Source organism: Boleophthalmus pectinirostris, unplaced genomic scaffold (assembly GCF_026225935.1).
Source record: "Boleophthalmus pectinirostris isolate CB_2022bp ecotype Guang Dong unplaced genomic scaffold, ASM2622593v1 HiC_scaffold_18, whole genome shotgun sequence".
Taxonomy (NCBI): Eukaryota; Metazoa; Chordata; class Actinopteri; order Gobiiformes; family Gobiidae; genus Boleophthalmus; species Boleophthalmus pectinirostris.
Window position 1 is genome coordinate 24977796 of NW_026571133.1, and position 22873 is coordinate 25000668.

General features: G+C 38.0%; 3 protein-coding genes across 4 annotated transcripts; 2 read left to right on the forward strand and 1 right to left on the reverse strand.

Moving 5' to 3' along the window:
* The first annotated feature begins 1311 nt into the window (after window positions 1-1311).
* On the forward strand, window positions 1312-17905 carry tnfrsfa (tumor necrosis factor receptor superfamily, member a). Its single transcript, XM_020921668.2, has 10 exons — window positions 1312-1566; window positions 10314-10476; window positions 11314-11445; window positions 13902-14013; window positions 14091-14224; window positions 14308-14406; window positions 14481-14527; window positions 14635-14916; window positions 15254-15290; window positions 15838-17905. Exons 1-10 carry the CDS (start codon window positions 1534-1536, stop codon window positions 16137-16139), a joined length of 1341 nt encoding a protein of 446 aa, XP_020777327.1. The 5' UTR covers window positions 1312-1533; the 3' UTR covers window positions 16140-17905.
* Window positions 17899-22225, reverse strand: LOC129408887 (uncharacterized). 2 transcript variants are annotated; one of them, XM_055153255.1, is made up of 6 exons: window positions 22113-22225; window positions 20999-22038; window positions 20847-20911; window positions 19371-19569; window positions 18328-19299; window positions 17899-18259 (listed from the first exon to the last, which is right to left on the reverse strand). In XM_055153255.1, the coding sequence occupies exons 3-6, from the start codon at window positions 20909-20911 to the stop codon at window positions 18026-18028; spliced, it is 1470 nt and encodes a 489-aa protein (XP_055009230.1). In that variant the 5' UTR covers window positions 20999-22038; window positions 22113-22225; the 3' UTR covers window positions 17899-18025. The 2 variants fall into 2 exon arrangements, with proteins under 2 accessions (XP_055009230.1, XP_055009229.1); XM_055153254.1 differs by lacking the exon at window positions 22113-22225 and having other exon boundaries at window positions 20999-22070.
* Window positions 21669-22829, forward strand: LOC110157488 (lysosomal membrane ascorbate-dependent ferrireductase CYB561A3-like). The gene is made up of 5 exons (XM_020921834.2): window positions 21669-21849; window positions 22011-22219; window positions 22303-22457; window positions 22528-22687; window positions 22757-22829. Exons 1-5 carry the CDS (start codon window positions 21669-21671, stop codon window positions 22781-22783), a joined length of 732 nt encoding a protein of 243 aa, XP_020777493.1. The 3' UTR covers window positions 22784-22829.
* The last annotated feature ends 44 nt before the right edge of the window (window positions 22830-22873 follow it).

Here is a 22873-nt window from a genome sequence, read left to right on the forward strand (position 1 = left end):
CCAACTTCTAAAACTCACCTTTTTATATAGCCTATCTTAAGTAATATAAATATAAGTAAATTAAACTAAAATACTTGCTTTCATTTTTATGTCAACTAAGGTGTTTAGCATGAAACTTGCCTCAGGGAGTCTCAGGTGTCAAATATACAGCAGCACGATTACTAGTAGAAGAAAACGTGTAGGCCTAGTAAGATGACAACGTGTTCAGTAATAGTTAAGAGTTCAAAAAATTCAAAATAATCTAGTTACCTTTAATCCAACTGGAGTGGGCCATTTTTAAATACTTTTTATTTATTCAGTTTTTCAAGTTTTGGGTAGTAAACAAACAAACAAATACAACCAATACAAAGCTTGGGGCACTGTTCCACTGCATTAAGGATGTAGAAGGGCGGATCAAGTATCTTTTTGTTTATATCTCAACCATTTTGTCCAGTGTTTAATGAAGAAATGTCCTTTGAGTCGTAGAAAAAAACGCACTCGTTCCATGGAATATATTTCTTCTATAATGTCTAGCCACTGATTCATTGAAGGTGGGTCCTTTTTAAACCAGCTTCTTGTTATTGCTTTTTTGATGCCAGTGTCAGAATCTTAAAAAGGATAAATGTCCGCTTTTTCGATCACCTCTCCATGCAGAAGGCCTAACAAAAATATCTTTGGGTCCTTGGGGACGACATAAGTCACGATCGTATCTGTTTTTCCAAACACGTTGTCCCAGAATGATTTTACTTTTGTACATGTCCAAAAAATATGAGAGTGGTTGGTGTTTGAGAGGCTACACTGTCTCCAACAATGACAATCGAACAATCAAATATTAATTTGGGGAATAATAAAAAATCGTATAAGACACTTCCACCCAAATTCCCTCCACCTTTTGGGGAGTGGGCCACGTTATATCAGAAATTTTGCCAGGTTATCCCACAATAAATGTAGGTTAATTTAAATGAAACAAGCCTAACTGCACTGCAGAGTCTAACGAATGTTTATCCAGTCTTGTCATAGCTAGAGATCACTTATTGACCCATTTGTTGCTTATTAATCAGCCATTACTAGTTAGTTACACATTACACACGGCTAGCCTTTTCTGTTTTTGTTCTATAAAGTGGTGAAGCAGCAGTAGCATAACGCCATTAAGCCATAGCAACATTTGCAAATTTAAAGTTGCCCGACTTCAGTCCGTGTTAACTTCAATTAAAAATCTGTATCAACTTTTACGGGTAGGCTACACATGCTGGAGTATTATTTCCAATAGCGCGCTCTGATTGGATGTTGTGACGCATGACGCACGTATCACTTCTCTGAGCTGAAGAAGTGACTTCACTCCACTTCAGTGCGTGCTGCTCTTCCAATGAAAAAAAGCCACCAAACTTTCTCCGCAAGATCATTAGGTACTTAAAAGAAGCTGGATAACGGATAGCTTCACGTTTTGGGACAACATTAGCAGGTTGATTTTTAATGTAACGCGATTTTGGAGATCTAAAAGACTGGTTCGTTACGCGAAGTCCAAGTCTGGGATTTCATCTCGAAGTTCCCAAGATGAACTTCGGTCCGGTGGTCGGGAAACTTGTTGTAAGTAAAGTTTCAAACATGTAGCCTACAGAAGTAAAGTTACATTTTCTATCCTGTTAAATCTTGTTCTAACATGTATGCGACGTGTTAAAGTGGTGACAAAACATGCTTTTTAAACGTCAAATTTAATAGGCTCTCGTAGGCCCTGTCAACATTAGAAGTTTATATAGGACATATGAAGGTTGGTTTTATAGACTTGGGCAGATCTGTATTTATTTAAGTAGGCAGGCCTATTTCAATGTTGGGACACATGGGAAGCTCAAATCACAGCCCAGGCCTATGCACGTCCATGTGAAGATGAAACAGCAGCCCATTGTCCCACAAGACCTCGAACACAGGAAGCAACATTGTGTTTGTTATTGATGATGAATAAGGTTAGTGTTTATTTCAGTGCAGCAGAAGACTCCAGACAAACTGACGTGAGGCAGCTGGCGCTTGTGTTAGTGTGCTCTGTCCTAAGAGAAGTATGAGCTGCATATGTTGTATCATTCACTCAACTTTACATTCACCATCTGCGTTGGACATCATGTGGTCAGAGACTGTTCAGACATTCAGCTAAGGATGGCTTTTGTGTGGCACAGCGGATGTAAGATGACTAAATGGGACTTTTAGTATTTTAACATGACACAAATTGTGCATTTGCAAAAAATTTGGGATTTCTGGAAACAACCCGTTTTCAAGTAATAATCAAGAGTTTGACCCTCAAACGCTTACTGCCACCTTCCTACTTAGCCAAGCAAAGCTGCAAATTCCCTTAACAGTTTTTTTCCAATAAAGTTAATTCCATACTCAGACTTCTTTTCATTCTGTGGCTGCTGTTTTTTTCCAATGGTGCAGTAGCCAATCCTGACGCTATGTTTTAATGTGTATGACAACTCGGGTGCAGCCAGCAAAATTCTCTTGGAAAGAGTTCCAAAATAAGTAATATGCCTATATTACTTCTACTAAAACAAAATGGAGGACTTGTTGCTAGTTTTATCTATCAACTCTTTCTTTCCACAGTGAAGCTAGTTGTTTTGATCTCCACACAACTAAACAGTCCTCATCTCCTGATGTGCCTGGAGCTTTCCTGTTTGTTTTTGCCATTGTCAGACATGCTTTTTAAGTCATGCAGTGTTCCATTACTGAAATCAGATTTTCTTCGTCGGGTGGCAAAGTCAATGTTTATCTCCTCTGTAAACCACAGTGCATTCTGGGGGCCTCACCAGAAGGCTCTGTTGCTATGAGGCTGTGAGGAAACTTGTCCCCCCATCAAACTCAGTCTCCTAACACACACACATACACCCCTTGAAATTGCTGGAGTGTACGTGCCGGGCTGTCCAGTAAACTTCCTGTCTAGTGTACACAGATAGGCTGATATTAGTGGCATCAGGCAGCCTCTGAGATTTATCATGGCTGCACAAATGTACACTAGATGGTAATCTGTTGTTGCTTACAGTATGTTTGGGTGTTGGTTCACACAGGAAATATCCCCCTTAGTCCCACTGGACAAGGCTGAGGGCAGGACGAACATTGGGGACGGGCTCAATCCTAAGTATGTCACTGGGGATAGAGAGTAGTGGTCAGCAAACAAACCCCTCATGAGTGTTGCAGTGACTTGTATTCTGCACAGAGACCATGTGAACTTAGTGGGACCCTGTCTGTGGCATCTGTCTGTCTGATGCAACCATAGTGCAACAGAAAGACAGGACAGCAGGTTGCCAGGAGCAGTGTGATACATTGGATTAGACGTATTCAACGTTTCAGTCCATGAGATTCTTCAGAGTGGATAGATGGCACAAGTTAGGCTGCTCTTGTACAATAAATCTTACTTAAAATGAGGGTTTCAGTTATTACTCTATTCACTTACAATATGTTGCAATCAAAAATACAATTAATTAACTTTTGTTCCTAATAATGTGTAAGTGCTTGTTATACCATCCAACTTGGGGCAAAGCAACTATTATACTATGTGTACTGTATGCTCTTAAAGCAAACACACAAATACATACAGACCATTACCAAAAAGTTATATGAGTTATATGTTACTATGTATACTATACTTTCTCTACAGGTCAATTGTGACAGTATTTAAGTAAATGTGATTTCGATAATTGTGATGGCAAAAATCATGCTATAATTGTAGTTCTGTGTACTGTTCTCTTGTTTGCATAAATAATGAAATTGATCACCTTTAATTAGGTGAAATTGAACTCAAAGTTTCTTATACTGTGCTTTTCTGCATGGAGAACTGTTAGACATATAATTAATTAACTAATTATAATAATTTTGCCTAGTTTGTTCAGTACTGTTTAGTAGCATATTGAGCCCCTGGTGTTGTCAGTATTTAGAGAGTGCTGACTCACAAAGGGAGCGCCACCTGTTCAGGTGTAATGCATACCTGAGCAGAGCAGTCAGAGACCATAGATCACCCTGGTACAGTGCTGAGATAAGACCAGGGATGATGTCAATGTATCTGCTGTAAGTCATTGGAATAGAAACCATATTGCCCTTATTTTAAACTATATTACAATTGCAGGTGGGAGATATATTGAAAACTTAATAATATAGCAATTATTGTTTTGGAAATCATTAAAAAAAATAATAATATTCAGAATATGCCTTTTTACCAGTTCCCTCAAAAAGAAACCGAAAGTGTCATCTCCCAAACAAGAGAGCTATTGAAGCTATTTCTGCATTTCTGCACTTTTAATTTTATGGGCCATTCACATTTTGTGCATGACTTGAACCTCAACCAAGACATTTACAGCACATTTCTGCTGCATGGTTAAAAAAATCATCTGAATTGAAAAAAAAAAAAAAGTTGTTATATTTTCTGTTAATATTGCCCATCTTAATTACAATTAATTGGCATTACAAGTTTTCCAACAAGACAACTTTACAGGGATGTAGGATGTGAAGAAAACAAATGTAGTTGAGACCATTCCTTATTTTCCAAATTGTTTGTGAAGATACAAGTTACAGGTCTCATGAGATCTGATGAGGAATAGCTGAAGTTGTTGCAGCATGCATTGCTCTGGCGTGCACTGAGTCATCTGATAGGTCAATCACATGAGTTTTCTTTAAGGACATTTGATTGCGGGTGGACACCGTTTTCTCAAGGCCTGCCTCAGGATTTTTTTTTTTTTTTTTAACACTCATTCTAAAGTATTTGATGTGGAAAGTTAATAATATAAGATAAGGAGTGTTTCCAGTGTGTTTGGGAATTTTAACTTAACATTTTTATTAGTTTCTCACAACTTTCAAAGAGAGATGAGCTGTAAACTGTTATTGTACCACCAGTTTAAGCCATTAATAAACATAAAATTTCAAAGTCACTACAATGAAAACCAGTTATTCTTAACCTTTTAGCCAAACTGAAGTCTGTGAGTATAACTGAAGTAAAATTTTACTTATAACTGCATAAGACCATTGAGTATTACCAGAGGATGCTTGCTGATAAAATAAGAGAGCCCACGTCTTAGCCCTGTCTGATAAACACAAACATATTGTTGTTGTTTTTTTTAGTTCTTTACCTTATCTTCAGTGTTGTAGGCCACTTAATAAGCCATCAGAACATTGTCATGCTGAATTCATGTCTATATTATGTATGATTACTGTCACAGCTGCAGATCTTGCAAGACTAAGCAGCTCTAAGTCTTTTTATTGTCCAGTGGGGGTTTTGTGGGAACAGGTGTCTGCACTCTCACATTCAGTGCATATATTACTGTAGATGTCATAATGTAGTTTATGATACAGTTTAAGATGAGGTGGGAGATATATAAAAATATATGTCTATTATTTTTTGGAGACATGTAAAATTCAATGATTGACTTTACCGTCTGTGAAGTATGCAAAACAGATTTTTAAAAGTAAAAAGAATAGAATAGTAGAATTGAACCTTTACCAGGATATTTGCCGTAGGTTTGCATATTTTTGCACACTTCTGATTGGTTACCATAACAACTCCTAATATCATTGGTCATTGGTATGATATAAAAATATTGAAATATTATTTTTGTTTGTATCACTCTCCCTATGTAGCACCTTACCTTAATTTTTTTCCATGTGTCTTTTCTTGCTGCTTTCAAAGGGAATGAAATGGTCATATGAGCATGTCTTAGAACAAACTCAACCTTTGTCACAACAATGGATAGATGTTTATAAAGCTATAAATCCCATAGAGAATCCAGCTTTTGATGGCCACTTAGGCTCTTGTTGATCCTCTCCGAGCCACATATTCTACATTTTTGCTGCCGAGTGTTTATAGAGAAAGCTGTAAACCGCCTGTTCGTCAGGGCCCTTTTCACTTTGACACAAAGTGGAGCTTTTATGGAGCTAATGCGATTGTCTGTGAAGCGAGGTAATGGATTCCTGTGCATAGTTGAATCTGTTAGTCATTCATTTCCACTGTTTTTGCCCCGATCTTGTGAGCTGCTCCTGCTGCTGTGCAAATTCTCTGATCAGAATTTGAAAAGGCTCACCTAAAGACTTTTACACTGAAGACTCTCAGCTTGTGACATTCAAATCCTGCCCCTTCAATAGCACACTATGACTCACCTGATGAATGTGTGATATCACCCTGAGAAACCACGAAGACCACTTTAACCTCCCATAACAAACAAAAGAGAAAGCGTGTGTGTCAGCCACCTGACAACAGCTTTATTTCACCAAAAAAGATGTAGAGGGAACTGTTAGTGGTTCCTGTTGACGTCAAAGCGAATGTTGTTTGTGTGTTGTCTTCACATAGAACATTGAATGTGACTGAACCTGCTTGTGACATGGTGTCACACTCATCTAATCAGTGAAGCATACCTCCCGAGGAAACTGAAGAATTTGTGTGCTGCTTCCCTGAGTTATAAATATCCGGGCGAGTGAGCGGATATGTTGTGGCTCAAATGGGTGCCGAGCGCTCCGCTCTGAGGCACGCTGCTGCTGCTGAAGGGGGGACCGTTTGGAGCTGAACCCTGCATGAAGCCCTCGTATTGTCTTGAGCTTCCTGTGCTCCCTGAGAGGAGGGGGCGAGTGCTTTTCACACGCTCCCACATGTAAGTTGTGTGTCGGCATTTTGTGTGTACGCAGAACACGTTCCTTCAAGTATGCACATCAACTTTTAGTGTCACAAGGTTGCGGTTTTCACACTGTAAGTGCAAGTGTTTGACAGTGATATACAAGTCTTTGTCTGTAGTATTTAGTACACCAAGTTGTCCTCCTCATAATAGAAAGCTTCTGTGTAAACAGGGCTGTTCAATTGTCCCACTGTTTCTACACAATAGTGCTAAAATTAGACTATGATCAAACTTTTTCAGTAAAGGGTAAATAGTAATAATATCCTGTGAAAAAAATAAGACACATTTTTTAAAATTAATTAAGACATATTTTCATTTGTTGATGCCTATTGGGCAAATTATGATGCTGTATATGGCATGTTAGTACTTACAAGATTATAGTTCACCATTCTGTATTAAAACAGACTGGAGCTTTTTTGTGCTTTTTCCATATTGGCCTAAGGATATTGGTTTATTTATAATAGTATTATTTATTATTATAATTTTAAAGGTAAACCTTTACATTGACTGGTGCATTTCAGAAACCCAGTGCTAGGAATGATAATGCTACTTGTCATGGCAGCTGTAGCACAGATGCCTGTGTATGAAATGTGCAGGGGGGAAGTGTCTTTCTTGTGGTTCAGTGAGACCTTGTACCATTAAGATGAATCTATGTTCATGTCAGAGAGACACATGGCACATTTAAACTCAATTGCAGGTATGGTTCAAATCAGTGTTTCACAGGAGCAACAGCAGTGGGAAATCATGTTTGCTCTAATCCTCCTCTGTCATGTGCTCCAGCCTTAAATATCACCAGGATGAAATGCTGAAATTCCTCCACATTACATGGAAATAAAGTTGTTAGGCCTGGTATACAGCTCACAGATCCAATGTTCTCTGCTACTCTCTGTACCTGATTTGGTTATACTCCTTTTATGTTTTTCTATTAGCAGTAGTATTAATAAATGTAGCAATCATTAATAGAGAAAATACATTATACAGAGATGTTATGCTATCACTGGAATAAGCCTCTGCTATAAAAAAAGAAACAAAAACAAAACAAAAACATGAGTGAGGCATGGTATTAGGGCCAGGTTGCACTAGATGCAATGTAATGAAGTACTTTATGCCATGGCTTATCAGTCAACTATGATTGGAATAAAATGTTCAATGTTCAGTTTGGATCTTCCCTGCATTATATTGTGTACCCTGTACTTAAACTATTTGTTTCTGTGCACTGTAATTAGCCTTAAGCATATAAAGTGCAACAGTGTAAATGGCCCATTGATAACATAGGTCTACTGAGAGGATGTCCAGTTATTTAGTCCTAAATGCATTCTTAGTGTACCCAGCATGTGTAGGGATTGTGCCACAGCGCTTGGGAAGAACCCAAGGTCTTTGGAGGAAGTGGAGAGGAACTACTGTCAAATACAGAGAAAGTCCCTCGTTATTCTATTGTCATGTTTATTAGTTTAACTTGCATCCACACAGGCAAAGGGCTTCACTCTAATACTCATTGGAGGACAAAAGCATACTGTTTTGGCTAATAATCTGTTGCTAAACTCTCATTGTACAATGAATAGACAGCACTGAATCTGTGCTGGAGGCTTTCCAGGACATGTGGCTTTAGAGGGCTGTGTACACTGAGGTTATGGTCACTCTGTTTTTCCTCAAATGTTTCTCGAGGTAAAATCTCACCACATTGTGGCTGCCCATAGTCTTTAGACACTTACACAGCTCTAAGATTTTGGTCTGGACATCTCATGCTGTTATCTCATGTTTTTATGTTAGAAAAGTGTTAAGATGAATTACAGCACATATAAGATATTTTGTTAATATATTTTTTGTCACAAACATTGTAACAAACATGCAGTTTCAACAGAAATAGGCATAACTATTAGTTTGGGACAAAGGAGAATATCATCCCTACAGGACTCTTTGACTTCAGAACCCTTTGTTGTGAACACAATGCCTCGCAGCTAAACAAGGGCTTGGCGGGTCACTGTGGGTGGGGTCTCTAACCCCTCAGGTGTGTCTGCCAGAATGAGTCGACAGGTGTGATCTGAGGACTGGAGTGATTATATCATCAGCAGTCTCAAACTTTGTCTAAACCTTATTATTCTTGCAGTTTCATAAAAATGTACAATACTGTACACTTTAAATTTGAATGTTGATGTTGCCTTGGGCTGCGATTATGCTGTACTTTATGTAACTTTGTGTTTGAGTGTTCCGCTCAAGAGGCACAAGAGCAGCTGCACCTGACACTGTTTTGAATCACAAATCCTGACTTAAACAAAGACAGGAAATGATGTCACAGTGTGCCTCCTATGCGTTGACACTTTCTTTGCGCATCTGAAACAGTAGATAATTAACAATTAAACAATAAATAATTAATTAATGTTTAAGATTTGAGTATTGTTATTATTTTTACAGTGTATGTTTTTCAAATAATAACTCATTTGGAATGTTTATGTCTTTTGCATCTATTTAAACGCTGCATTGTGAACAAGTTCCTCACAGATTCCTAGCTTGGCTTTTCACACGGCCTTGTGCTTAGTGCCATTTCTATGGCCCAGTATCCCTGGCCTGTAGTTACACACATGAAGTATTCAAGTGTAGTCTGTGTCAAACAAGCTGTGAGCCCCCTCAGTCTCTGCTCTGCTTGCCTCTCCTCTGCCTCCCCAGAATATTTGGATAGATATAAATGGTGTGATTGTGACTGCGCTAGCTGCCGTCTGCCTGCTTCTCAGCGTCTTTGGAAATTCTGACGTGAGCAGTGCAAGAGGAAGAAAGGAAAAGGCAGAGGGGAAAGTTCTTTTGAACAACAAGGCATGGCGGACCTCCAGAGAGCCCAATGCAGCGTCAAAAGCGGCCTGGGTTAAAGCCTGTCCCTTATTCTGTGTTCATTCTTCTCCTAATTCTCCCACACTTTGTTTTTTGACCAGTAATTCCCTGTAGATCATCCCCACCTTCATCGCCCTGTCTTCGATTTCTCACTTTTAAAACCCTTCCCTTTCGTCCTCTCAACCTGTCCCATTATCTGCTGCTTTAGTGGAGAGGGGGCGGGTGCAGTGGAGACAAAACCTCCAAATGTAGGCCTCTCCTCTACCCAGGAGGTGTTGTGTTGCGTACCAGGGCGCTCCATGGTGGTGTCGCATGTCATTGCATTCAAAGCTATGGGGTTTAAGAATGTGGGTCATTTGAAGTAGAGCCACTAAAGTGTGTTGTTTGCCTGTGAATAGGGCCTTCTCACATTGACATGGTGAAAAGCGTGTGAATAAACACCAGCGCCTGGGGGCCATACTAAAGTGTTCAGCTGTATTCTTCTCTGTACCCCACCTACACAAGCCGTTTATTATCTGTCGGAGAAATCGCGCGCTGGAATCACATTTGATATGCCACCATGCTGCAGTAATTGATCAGGACTTGAAGCACTACACAGTGAAGAAAACACACAAATCATCTTTTTCTGCTCTTATTTGTTAATGTATAGTTTACTTCCAAAATACATACATACATAGCTGCTGTGTGCCGCTGGTTGTGTCTGGCTACTCTAATTGCTTTCCCACAGCAGATGTTCAAATCAGATGGTTCAAATTAACCAGAGATTGCTCACACAAGGTTTCTTATGAAGATAGACTCTTGTCTTTTACTGTCCATATAATGAGAGACTCTGTGTAGTAAATACTGAATCTTAAAAAGCTTTCTTCTTTCTTCCAGGTGCTGATGGTACTGCTGTTTGGAGGTTATGCAGCAGAGATGGCACCAGTGGCTCAGTGGTCCAGTGAAGACTTCACAAACTTAACCCTGAAGAGGCCTCGTGCATGTGTAGAGAATGAGCAGTATCTTCACCTGGGACTGTGCTGCCTCAACTGCCATGCTGGTGAGATTAATACTGATGGAACAACTTCAGTAAAATTTTAAGAAAAAACAATATAATATAATATCACAAAATAAAATCTAATTCCATACCTACCCAGTTCCATATACATTTATAGAGTATACATTGTGCCACACAAGAAACAAATATCTCTAAGGTATATATTTGAATCTTGCTTTATGTTTCAACTGTTGCAAAGTAAGTGTATAACAGTGTTGGTATTTTATCTAAGAAAATTGCCTAAAAGCATGTTGAAAAAATTTATTGTACCATTTATTAAGCAGAGAATCATAGTAACCTTTTATTTGTAAGTTCAACCAAATGTGTGTTTGCCCTCAGTAGCATTCTTCACATGACAATCAAGGGGTCTGAAAGCATGATACAAAGCCAGTGAAAGAGGTCAGATTTCAGGGCATTGGATAGGTCGCCTGCTACAACTAAAATTACTCAGACTACTGGAGTATGTGAGGACAAAATCACAACTTGCCTTGACTCTCCTCAATCAAGTACAATCAAATGGCCCTTATTGTCATGAGGACTGAATACTCAGAAACAGCCTGGGCAAATTAATAGTAGAATTCTGAAACCACCAAAACAGACAAAATAAATGTTATAGTGTGTGTATAGTGTATAGTGTTGGACAACTATAGATGCGTAGTTATACAGTTAGTATTGAGTCTGTATGAAATGGCTAAACTCCTGGCAATAGTATTTATATTATTTCAAACTTTCCCAAAACAATACTGCACTTGTATTTTGAGCATATTTTAACTTAACATCAGTATACAGTATTCCTTTAATTTGACTCTGACACAATGGCACCCATGACTGTTTTTTCAGGAACGTTTGTGCAGAAGGCCTGTGAACGGGACCAGGAACAGGGCACATGCCTCCCTTGTGAACATGGACAGACCTACACGGAGCACTCCAATGGGATGAACCGCTGTTTGCCTTGTACTCACTGCCGCTTAGGTACACCACAGTATTTTATTATTTTTTGTGGGTATTGCTAGCTTATCCAAAAGTTTATAATCTAGGGACTCACCCTGTGATTAACTCTGCACATTGGTGATATTAAAAGATGTTGCATCTCTTTGACCATGCAGTGAGAATTAGCAAAGGTATAATCACAACAATCAGACCCTGATCCATTTTTAATGAAACACTACAAAGTTGTACACACCAGGTTCAGACAGGAGCAAAATTAAATAAAAGCTCTCTAACTGAATTGTCCTATAATTCAATCCAGCGCTTTTAAAATGGTATCAATAAAGACTGCTCCTCAAACCAGTTTGCCAAAGATACTATATTGTTTGGGAAAGTCAATACCTTTTTGTGTGTGCCCCCGCCTTGCCGGACCCACTCATGAAAATGTGATCTTATGATGTTACACGGAGTAGCAGGGAGTGTCTTTGTTGTTTTGTTCTCAGTGCGCTGCGCGAGCATGTTAGCTGTCCCTGTAGAGTTGCTGCTGTGTGTGTCTTACCTGGCTGCACAGGGTGTGGCGCTGTCCCATTGTCTCCACACTGGGGCGTCTTTGTGCCCTTGTGAAAGGCTGGAGCCACAGAAAAGAGACTACTGTTACATAGGATGTGTTTTGGAGCCCTGTCCTGTGTTTTCTTAAAAAAGAGCTTTGTGTGCTAGTTCTGACTTTTTGACATCTTCTTAATTATTATTCAGCCCAAAGAAAAAGCACTTTAGCTACATTGTCCATTTGGATTATTTAATATTTATTATTTTCTTGTGCACAAACAGGAAATCTAATCTGTGCCCTTTCTTTTTAGCTGCAGTACTTTTCATATTGCGTTGGAGAACGAAAACTGCATGAATTATTCAAATAGACAGGATGCAGAGAAAGCGTGTTTATACAGAGTTCGGAGATTTACATATTGACTTGAATTTGAGTTTGAATGCTTAAGCTTTTTGTAAACAAGTACTTTGTGCCCCAGGCAATAGAACCTTAGAGCTTCAAGTCAAAAACAAATTTTACTGTATTTTTAAATGGACATCTGCCTGACTGTTTCATGATGTTTTCAAAAGAACAATATCTACTAAGAATTGTATGTTTGTCATATAACAAAAACAATGTTGAAAACAATTCTCCCTCAATCTTATAAAGTTTCAAAGGCTCATCAAGTCTTCACACTGTTGTAGAATGATTCCTCCACACTTCTATCATCAAACAATAGATATCTGAGAAATGCCATAATAGAATTCCATTTGACAGTTCTTGGCACAGATAGATTTGGTTTGTAAAGGTCAAGGTCACAGTACTTATGCACTGGCTGAGCTCATGGATCTGATATGTAAGGAATGAGTGAGAGGGCTTCCTCAATGTGCAGCAGCAGCCAAGCAGAGACTAGAACCAAGTATCTATGCTGTACAGAAGAATAACACCACAATTAGTCACATTTAACTATCAACATATTTAACAAGTTTTTTTGGACAATCATGGTAGATTAGCACTGTCAAGCTAAAATATAAGACTTTTAATTTATGATAGCTTAGTTTTATGATTCAGAGAGGGAGAGGAATCAATAGAATCTTTGTATTAAAACTAAAACCATTTTGTGTTACATCCTTTCACAGTTAATAAGTTTATAATTTCTTATAAATGGAAATAGTGTTTTCTAAAATTGCCCAAGACACTTGTGTGCCGTAGGCCACAACACTGACTATTAAAACTATTAAACAAATTAGGTCCCAATACACAAACTCAGAGCATTTTATAATTATGTTTGCTATGTTTTTATTCAGAATTAAATTGTATTTATTGTTCAAGAAACTGCTTGATCTTCTACTATGTTTCAATGTCTTCCATAATAACTAAATTAGACATTGGTATCGGATATCGGAACAGTTACTGAAAAATTTTGGCTTGTTAATGTCGATTCAGCCGATATCCTGGTTGAACATATACATTCATGCAACTAGCAACTATTTACACTTAACTGTTCAGTAGATATTTCTGAGATAACAATTACATAATACACTTGGTAATAAATTATGTTTTCAGCCTTTGCACTGGTATTGGTTGATATTTGGTTTAAAGCTATAATATTGAAATTGGTATTGAAACTGAAAAAACTGGATCCATATGTCTCTAAACTAAATAATACTAATACAAACTTTTATTTGTCCCGTAGCGGTTACATGTCAGAAGGGTTAAGTTATTATAATTTAAAAAAAGAAAAGTTATAACAGTACAGAAAAAGCCCATTCAGGCATTTCCTAATTGGAAGTGGAGTCTGTTAAAGGACTTCCTGGTGTAAAGGACGTCTGGTTTAGTCATTGATGCCATTTTTTTCCCAAATGTCTGTAAATGTAGGTGCATGTCTAACTTTTTCAATTATAGCTTATGTTTACTTGGAGTAAAACACTAAATATTCTTTTGTTAACTGAGTTATTTATTTCTTGTCTTGCCACAGATGAGATTGAAACTGCCTCTTGCACCACCACAACTGACACCAGATGTCAGTGTAAACCAGGCACATTCTGTGTCCCGGACCAGGCCTGTGAGGTCTGCAAACGCTGTGCAAAGTGAGTGCCTTTAATCACTTTAATCATGTCCTTTTCAAGTACCCTGTTTTTTTAAATAACACATATTGTGTTTGTAGATGCAAACCAGGAGAAGAAGAAGTGAAACAATGCACTCCCTTCTCCAACACAGTTTGCCGAAAACGGGACCCATTTCCCACTCCGAAATCCCCATCTGCCCCTATTCCTACTACCACCTCTCCATCATCTATTGGTAAATCCTTCACCTGACAGTTGTTGATATGTTATCAGTGATTGCATTTGTTGTGGACCTCACGTGCAATGCTTGTTTTGCAGTTATTCCCATTTTTATCATCCTTGTGATCATTGTCATAGCTATAATTGGAGTTGCTCTTTGGTGGTTTCTAATGAGACAGCAGTCATGTGAAAAACCATGTAAGTTTTGATTCATTACATTCTGTATTATGTAATAGCTTAGGCTCATGACTAAGGCTCTCTGCTTTTAATAGGTTCTGGGAGTCACTGTGAATCCAGTGAGATTGTGAAGATTCCAATTGTGAGTGAACAGTTTTTTCCTGTTGTTTGAATCCTAGGTTATATTGTTTAATTTTTTCTCCATAAAATTTGAATCTGTGTGTAATCAATGCTTGTTACTGGGATCAGGATGAGAGTGGGGACACTACAGAGGAGAGACAAAACAACCAGAATGCAGGTTTGGAGGGAGAGGAACCCCGTCCTGAGTCTCGGCCGCTGCTGCAGGAGACCCAGTCTGGGCTGAGCAAAGCCTCTCCGCCCCTGGAGGATGAGGATCGTGGACTTGGGGACAGTTTACCCAACACTACTAGCTCTTCTCAAACCAGCCTGCCAGGCCTGCCCACAGGTGCCTCGTCTGGGAGCTCACCACATCCAAGCCCCTCTCCTCCCAGGCTCACAGCTGCTGCCATTGTAAGAGCAATTACTGTTGACTCATGAACTGTTCTTAACATCTGTCATGTTAATCTAATTAATCCATTAATAAAAAATGCTTCCCAAAGTAATCACTGGTGGCTGTTTTATTTTCCTTGGGGCATAAGTTTGAAGTTTTTTCTCAGCCTTGACCTTGGTTTAGTCCTGTTTTGACTCAAGTGTAGTGTGTTATTTGTCCTAGTTTTGAGCTTGGTCTGGTCACTTTTGATATTTTCAGATAAACCTGGTGTGTTAGGCAAATTCATTTAGTCATTTGTTTTTCTTTTTTATTTTAAAACAGTCAAAACTGTTAAACACTTCTATTTCATTTTTACAGGACAATCCTCTGGAGCAACGACTTGTGCCTCTACAAGGTAAGTTTATTCATTTGTTGTTATTTATACATAGTGATAAAGCAATTTACCACAATGAATTAGGCAGTTATTCACTGTGCCAAAATTCAAAGTGCCCAAAATCAATGTGTACATGGAAAAAGCAGAGTTTTCTTGGTTCAACTCAGTACACAAACAGTTCAAGCAATCTGTACTGCAGATCTCAAATTAACTGCATGATAGATTAATAATCTCATGACAGTCAGGCCATCCACAAGCCCTCAGGCGACTGGAAGATGCTCCCTTTTTTGCTTTTTGTTGTGCTTCATGCTAAATTAGAGACCACGTGGCTTAACAAAGTTATTTCAATCCCCCAATACAATTTTATCTGTACATTCCCTGAAGTCAATTGTTCAGTATTATTTTACATGGTAATAAGATAGAAACATAATGTTTCTTGTATTCGATTATTTTACAGAATGTGGCTTTGTTAAAATAATGACTTTTGTTCTTTGTCATACAACTAGAAAAGTGTGTACTGTATCAGTGTTTGTAAATTGCTGTGCATAACAGTCCATTGTTTTTGCAGGGTCGGAAAAATCCCTCAAGAAGAGCTTTGATTTGTTTGACGAATACTTGGACGTGCGGATTCACAACAAGTTTTTTAGGATGATTGGTGTCAGTGACAACCACATTCGCATTGCTGAGAATGGGCCCCCTGGTGACAAAGTCTATGAACTGCTCAAGAACTGGATGCAGAGGCAGGGACTCAAGGCAGACATCAATGACTTGCTGGACGCTTTGCTCAGCATGGACCAGCGGCGATCAGCTGAAAACATTGCATCAGCCGCACTCAGGAGGGGCTACTACAAGCATGCAGACACACCATGAAAAAGACTCAAGCATACTGAATACTAGCAAATCTAAAAGCACACAGACACTGTCAGAATGTGATATTGTGTCTGAAAAACAGGCTTACCTCTCTATGGCTAAACAGCCATATATTTCAAAGCCAGTAGTTTCAAAAAGAAAAAAGGGGAAGCCATATGGATGAGTGCTCAGTGTGCGTGGACCATAAGACAATGAAATATAAGTATTGTGGTCCATATTGCTTTTAAAGAGACTGATATGCTTTTTGAAAGTTATTGAGTATGAAGCTAGCCACATCTACAAGCTAAAACTTTGGTTGTACTGTACTAGCAACAGTAGCCGAAAAATACTGAAAGTTGAGACGTCTCTGGGCGTGTGTCACGTATCTGGTTCTCTTTCCAGAACATTATACATGACCTAAGGACAAGGATATACACTGGTTTGTAGGAGTGGCACGATTTTGTCACGAATACAGTGCCTTCTCAATGCACTGACCTCTGGCACATGTAGGATGTCAACTACATTCAAGCCACAATGTTTGTATATTTAGGTGTTTCTGTTTAATGAAAATGGTGGCAAATCGAGACCAAGTGTCAAAGTAATGGTAACATTACATTTAAAAGAGATTTTTGGAAATTTTTATTCATTTCAGAAAAAAATCACATCCAAATTATGTTAAGATAAGAAGCCCTATGAGAAGGATTTTTTTTTTTTTTACAAGCTGTGTCTCTCTCCTGATAACTTCTGTTATAATGATGTGTGGTCTAGAGTTCAAAGGTCAATTTATTTATTCATATATTTATTGCAGTGAATAATAATGAACATTATTTATAAGATTGCCAACCTATACACCCTGAACAACACAAATAAGGTGACCTATTATGCTTTTTAGATCAAGGCTAAATTGACTGAGATCAGATGTGTGGTTAAAATGTGCCATTTATTATCGTTGTGTTTGTTACATGCTAAATTTTCTTTAAGATGGTAATAATCAGAAATATCAGAAAGTTACACAGCCTAGCAATGCACAATATGTCATTTCAAAAATCGCAATGTCTGTAGCAAGCCGACTGACCAAGTATGATGCAGGTACTGACCATTTTGTCTTGGTTAGAATAGACTAAGATGAAGGAAAACTTTTCTGGATAAACAAAGCTAAAACATATTGCCCCAACATTTGTGTACATCTTTGCAAAGTGTATTTGTATATATGAAACAAGGCTATTAACAAACCAGAATTTATTTAGTGACTGATGAAGTTATTAAGAACAACAGATACACCAGCCAGAGTGTCTGCCAATTCTTTTGTTTTTGTATCTTGTGTTGAGCCCATTGTTCTGCAGTAATGTACAGAGTTTAAAAGAGTTTAAAATATATATTGGAATGATGCAACAGTGCTGGCACTGCCATCTATTGACAGACTATGAAAATGCAGCCTGCATCATATTTTAGAGATGTTCAAACTTCAGTCTCACTGACCATTTCTCTGTAACTCATCGATTGCACTATACTATGAAATGCTCTTGATCTGTCCTGATGTAGTAGAAGCAATTCAGTGAGTCAGCTTTATAGCACATTTTTCTTTTACTCTGTGGCACTTGACGTTTGATTGTTTTTGTAAGATTTCTGTGTTGTAGCCAATTCAATTGTGTGTCCTGAGCTATTCAAGTCAATTTTACATCCACTACACATTTCTCTCAGTTAAAGCTGGCTTCATTGGGTTCAGATATAAATTATGCCATCCAATCTGTTTATGTCCATTTCTAATAAATATTTTGTACAAATGAGTCTGTGTTTGTTTTTTCTAGTTCTAGTTGCTTCTCTTGTTCGAGCTTTTTCTGACTTAAACTGTCAAAATACAACCCACAGACTATCACAATTATGGGGGACATAAAATTGAAGACAACTCAGAACTGCTGATTTATGGGGTTATTTTTCACTCTCTTCAGGACTCCGTCAAAATAGTAGAAGTGATCGTACTCTGCACCATCACTCTCATCAGTGTGGAAACTCTGTGATTCTCTACCACCAAGACCTCTGTGTATAGATTTCCTGTTAGATTTTTCCAGTCTGTCTTTGCAGTGCACCAGTCCAGCTTCTGTCTGATGTATTAGTCCTTTACAAAGTGGGTTGTCTCCAGCCTGCAATAAACATTAGGAAACTCAGACATTCATACCAATTTCTGAATCACAAGTCAAACAATTCTTACATTTTTTAGTTCAACCTCGCCTTTTCCCTCCTCTTCTACAGTTTTTTCATCTGATGATTCTTCTCTCATTCTCAGTCCAAGCGTTTGAGATGTAGATTGAGGCGTTATTGTTTGTTCCTTTGTTATAAATCTCAGCTCAGGGTCAATCTCCAGTTCTGTTTTGGTGCTTTGGTGCTCAGGTTGTGTGTCCCATTCACCATTATAGTCTTCTGTAATTACTGCAGTCTGCATCTTCAGATTTGTTGCAGCACTCTTTATTTTTTGTAATGCAGTTGCAGTTGTGACCAGAGTTGGAGTTTTGTCTGACAGTTTTTTGAAATTATATATATTGTCCGACACAATATTATGTTTGGGTAGATGTCTTATTTTCAATGCTTTACTGACATCTCTCATTGAATAAAATACACTTCCCTTCTGTTTGGTCACACTTAGCAAACTTTTTGCTTTGATGCTCTCCTTGTGTGAGGCTGGTTTTTCAATTACATACATAGTCTTTGTAGTTTGTATTTTCTGATGAGGATCTGTTTGCCTTTTTGCTTGAATATGCATGATTGGCATTTTATATTTGTTTAGCAAATTTTCATTGACCTTTGTTTTGGTCTTCAATAGTGTCATGGGTACAAATTGTTTAATTTGATTTTTAATCATAGCAACTGAATGTATTTTCTTTTTCTGAAATGAATCTTTTCTTTGAATCATTGAAACTTCTTGTTCATGAAAATGTTTACTGGTGTTTACTTTCTTGAATTGTAATATGTTTGTTGCTTCTTTCTTTTCTTTCACTCCAAATAGTTTTTTAATTGGTAATACCATGTTTCTTTTTAATACAACAGACTTTTGTTGCTTACAATCCACTCTAAATTTTCCTTTGGTATTAAACATGACTGACCATAATCCATCACCGAGATGAGGGTTGAAGTCTAGGTTTGCATCAGCAATTACACTTCCATGCCCTTTTATACTACAAATAATCTGAAAAAAAAAATAAAAATAAATAAATACATGTACATTGTTTATTATAATGCTTTCAGTAGTTTAAATACCTGTAATGGATCAGGCTTCCAGATGTCTCTTCTCCCTTTATGTATTATGTAAGTCTTTGGCATTTCCTGTACTCCATATGTACAACCCATAAAAACCTGCAACCAAAGTGTATGAAAACCATATCCGTTGTGGGGTCTTCTCCACAGTCTACAGCTGAAGTGACTCTGGTCCAATCTGACGTCTTTCTGGGGATTTGGGCTGGGAAACAGCACAGAGAGAAGCAGGAAGTATAGCGCCATAGTGCAGCTAGTTACAAGAGTGGCAGTACAGAGTGACTGTTTTATCTTTTCTCTTCTTTATCATTGTACTTTGAATATGCAGAAATACAGTGGATGCTAAAAAGTGTCGGACTGAGGGGTAAACCAGGGCCCAAAGCAGGAAAGATGTCTTTTAAAAGCCCCATGTGTTTATTATAATGAATGGGAAATCCTCACTGGATTATATGCAAAAGTAGGACATGCATGTTAAGTAACACCAAAAATAAACTGATTAAACACAGTGTTTGAACAGCAGAGCAAAGGTAGAGGGTTATAGAAAATCACAATTTAGTGAAACAAATGTGTAAAAAGATTAACATTTACCAAGGATCCTCTGGCTGTATTTTGTATTGATCTCACAACCTAAAAAAATTATAAACAGTATATGTTTGTGTGTTATAGGCTGTATTACAAAGGGAGGGCATTAAATTACCCTGAACTTCAGGCGACAAAAGTGTCAAAAAGTTGTCTAAAAAGTAGAAAATAATTAAGTTATGTTATTTTTAACTCCTGAAATCCCCATATTGTTATTTCATTAATGTTTAATAAATCAATACATGAATCATTAATGTTTTATTTCATAAGTTAAGTACAGTAGACTTTAATGTGGTAGGTATTTTTTTAGGAAACATCCATTTGCCTCGACATTATTGAGCTCTTCAATAAAGTATATGGCCCTGCTCTCTTTGCATGTTATCTTTAAAACTTAGCTGGCTAAAGGCAGGTACACAGGCTGGGCTATAATCAACTCACTAATCGTTCAGCAGGAGCAGGTATGGAAAATTTCACTGTTAAGTCCAGCAGTGCTATAGGAAATTGTCTTGTTTTGCTTGAAATGTTTCACAGTATGGTAGCAAACTTATCTATGTTGCATTTTTTTCAATTACAGGTGTTTTAGCAGCTAAATAATACCTTGAGCAGAGTCTCCTTTCAACAGATCTGACCTGTAACTTGTTGCCTGCTTGTCGTCATAAATAGAGATTGTGTTATAGAATGGCATTATTAAACTATCTAGGTAAAGCAATAACATCTTCACGAAGACAAGCAGACGGGGGAAGCCTCCTCCAGAAAAGTTATGTAGGGCACCTCTAATATTTAATATATTTTTTTTGCCTGGACAGCCAACACCATAAACTTGTACATACATAATAGGAGTGACTGCTTTGCCAAGAAAATGTTTTAGACTTCTTAACTAGATATGAGAAATGTTTTACTCACATCAGCCTGTAATAGATCATGTTTGTAATCTGCCTTCTCTTACAGTCCTCCCTTGACCTTAGCATCTGTACAAAATGGGAAATGTCACAGACTCCTGCCAGATTATCAACAAGAGCCAATTTAATGTGCGTGTTTATGTAACTGAAACCAACCTGGAGATGGATGCCTTTGTATCAACAGCAAACGTTCCGTCAGACAGTGCTGAGGCAGTGGCGTATCCAGGGGGCAAGAAGTTCATCTTTAGGAAAGAGATGAAGTGCACCCGTGTTCAGGCCTCTCAGACACTGGAAGTGCCCTGGGTCCGAAACCACTTTGTGTCGGTCTTTGTGGAAGATGATGATGATGAAGAAATCTGCTACAAACAACTCATACAAAACATGACTCTGCCTTCTCCCATGTGTGTATTGGTTTACAATGTTTAGTACCCATATTTGTATTAAACTCAGCATCAAGGCAATAAAAAGTGTCCATTTAAGTTTGTTTGCTGTCTCTTAGCAAGAATGTACAAAAGATGACTATAAAACAGCTATTTTGCATATTACAAAAGTTTAATGATAATTTGGGTCACCTATAATTTATCAAAACATAGCAGAAAGTTTGCAAATGCCTTTACTATAAATTAATACAATATTTTACATGAAAGATCTGAGTTCTTTTTGTTATGAAAGCATCTTTTGGGATTTCATAATGACACAAAACTGTGACTAATGACATTTCTTTAATGTAGAAGAATGGCTCCTTGTGTAACAACATCTTTAGACAGAAGAAGACAGAAGATAGTGTCGGGTTCCCAATCATTGCTAACAAAGAATTCGGATGAAAATGACCCATATTTTCTATTTTTTCTATGGATTCTGTCTGTGTCTTAGCCTGCTCTGTGCACTTTTTGTGGTCATCTGGAATCTTCACTGGAGAGGTGGGTTTGCCTGGGATAGATCACTACTACACTTTAACTGGCATCCTGTGCTGATGGTGTCTGGACTAGTCATTCTCTATGGAAATGGTAAGTATGAGATTAATGGATGAAAATAGTTTCAACTTTAAACATTTAGCATAATGTCATTACATGGGCCCTAGAGTGAGACAAAAAGATATACTGTTCTTACAGAAATAGAAATTATAGTCATTAGTTTCAGCAACTGTTGATTATTGTGTGTATTACAGCTGCAGTTGTGTATCGCATACCATTCACCTGGAAGCAGAGGAAACTAGTTTGTAAATTGGTCCATGCTGGAATGATGTTTGTGGCCCTCCTCCTGTCAATACTTGGTCTGAGTGCTGTCTTTGACTTCCATCGAGGATTCAACATCCCACACATGTACTCCCTGCACAGCTGGGTGGGCATCAGCACTGTGCTCCTGTTTGCGTCTCAGGTAGGCTATGGTAAACAAGCACATGTTTATGATAGCATTACACAATCTTCTGAAAAGTATTAACATATGTGTGTATTATTCAGTGGATACTTGGCTCGATTGGTTTCTTGTTACCTTGTTCTCCACCATGGATGCGAAGTTTTCTGAAACCTGTGCATATTTGGATGGGAAGAATTATTCTGGTATTCAGCCTGGCCTCCTGCATCAGTGGCATCAATGAGAAACTGCTCCTAACTCTGTATGCAAACCAGCTTTTGAATATCTGAATACAAAACTTCATAATCCTAAATTTGATTTCCCTGGTGTAGAAATGGGATAAGTGCAGCCCTGTACAATGCACTGCCCGTGGAAGCAGTGTTTGTGAATTTCCTGGGGATACTGATTATGGCTTTTGGAATGGCAATCTTTGGAATTCTGTTTGTTAAGAAATGGCAGCGACCAGAAGACGAAGGCCCAGAAAACGCCTACGTAAGTTACCAATGTAAGTCTAGATTTACTGTTTCTTAATTCCCCAATTAATATGTGTTAATGTTGCAGCTTCTTCTTAGTGAAGACACCCCATGAACATCTCCACCCTTTTCATCATATGAAAGAACAAGACACCAAGAAAAACACTTTCAAGAAGTTTACACTTACACATATTCTAGCCCATCA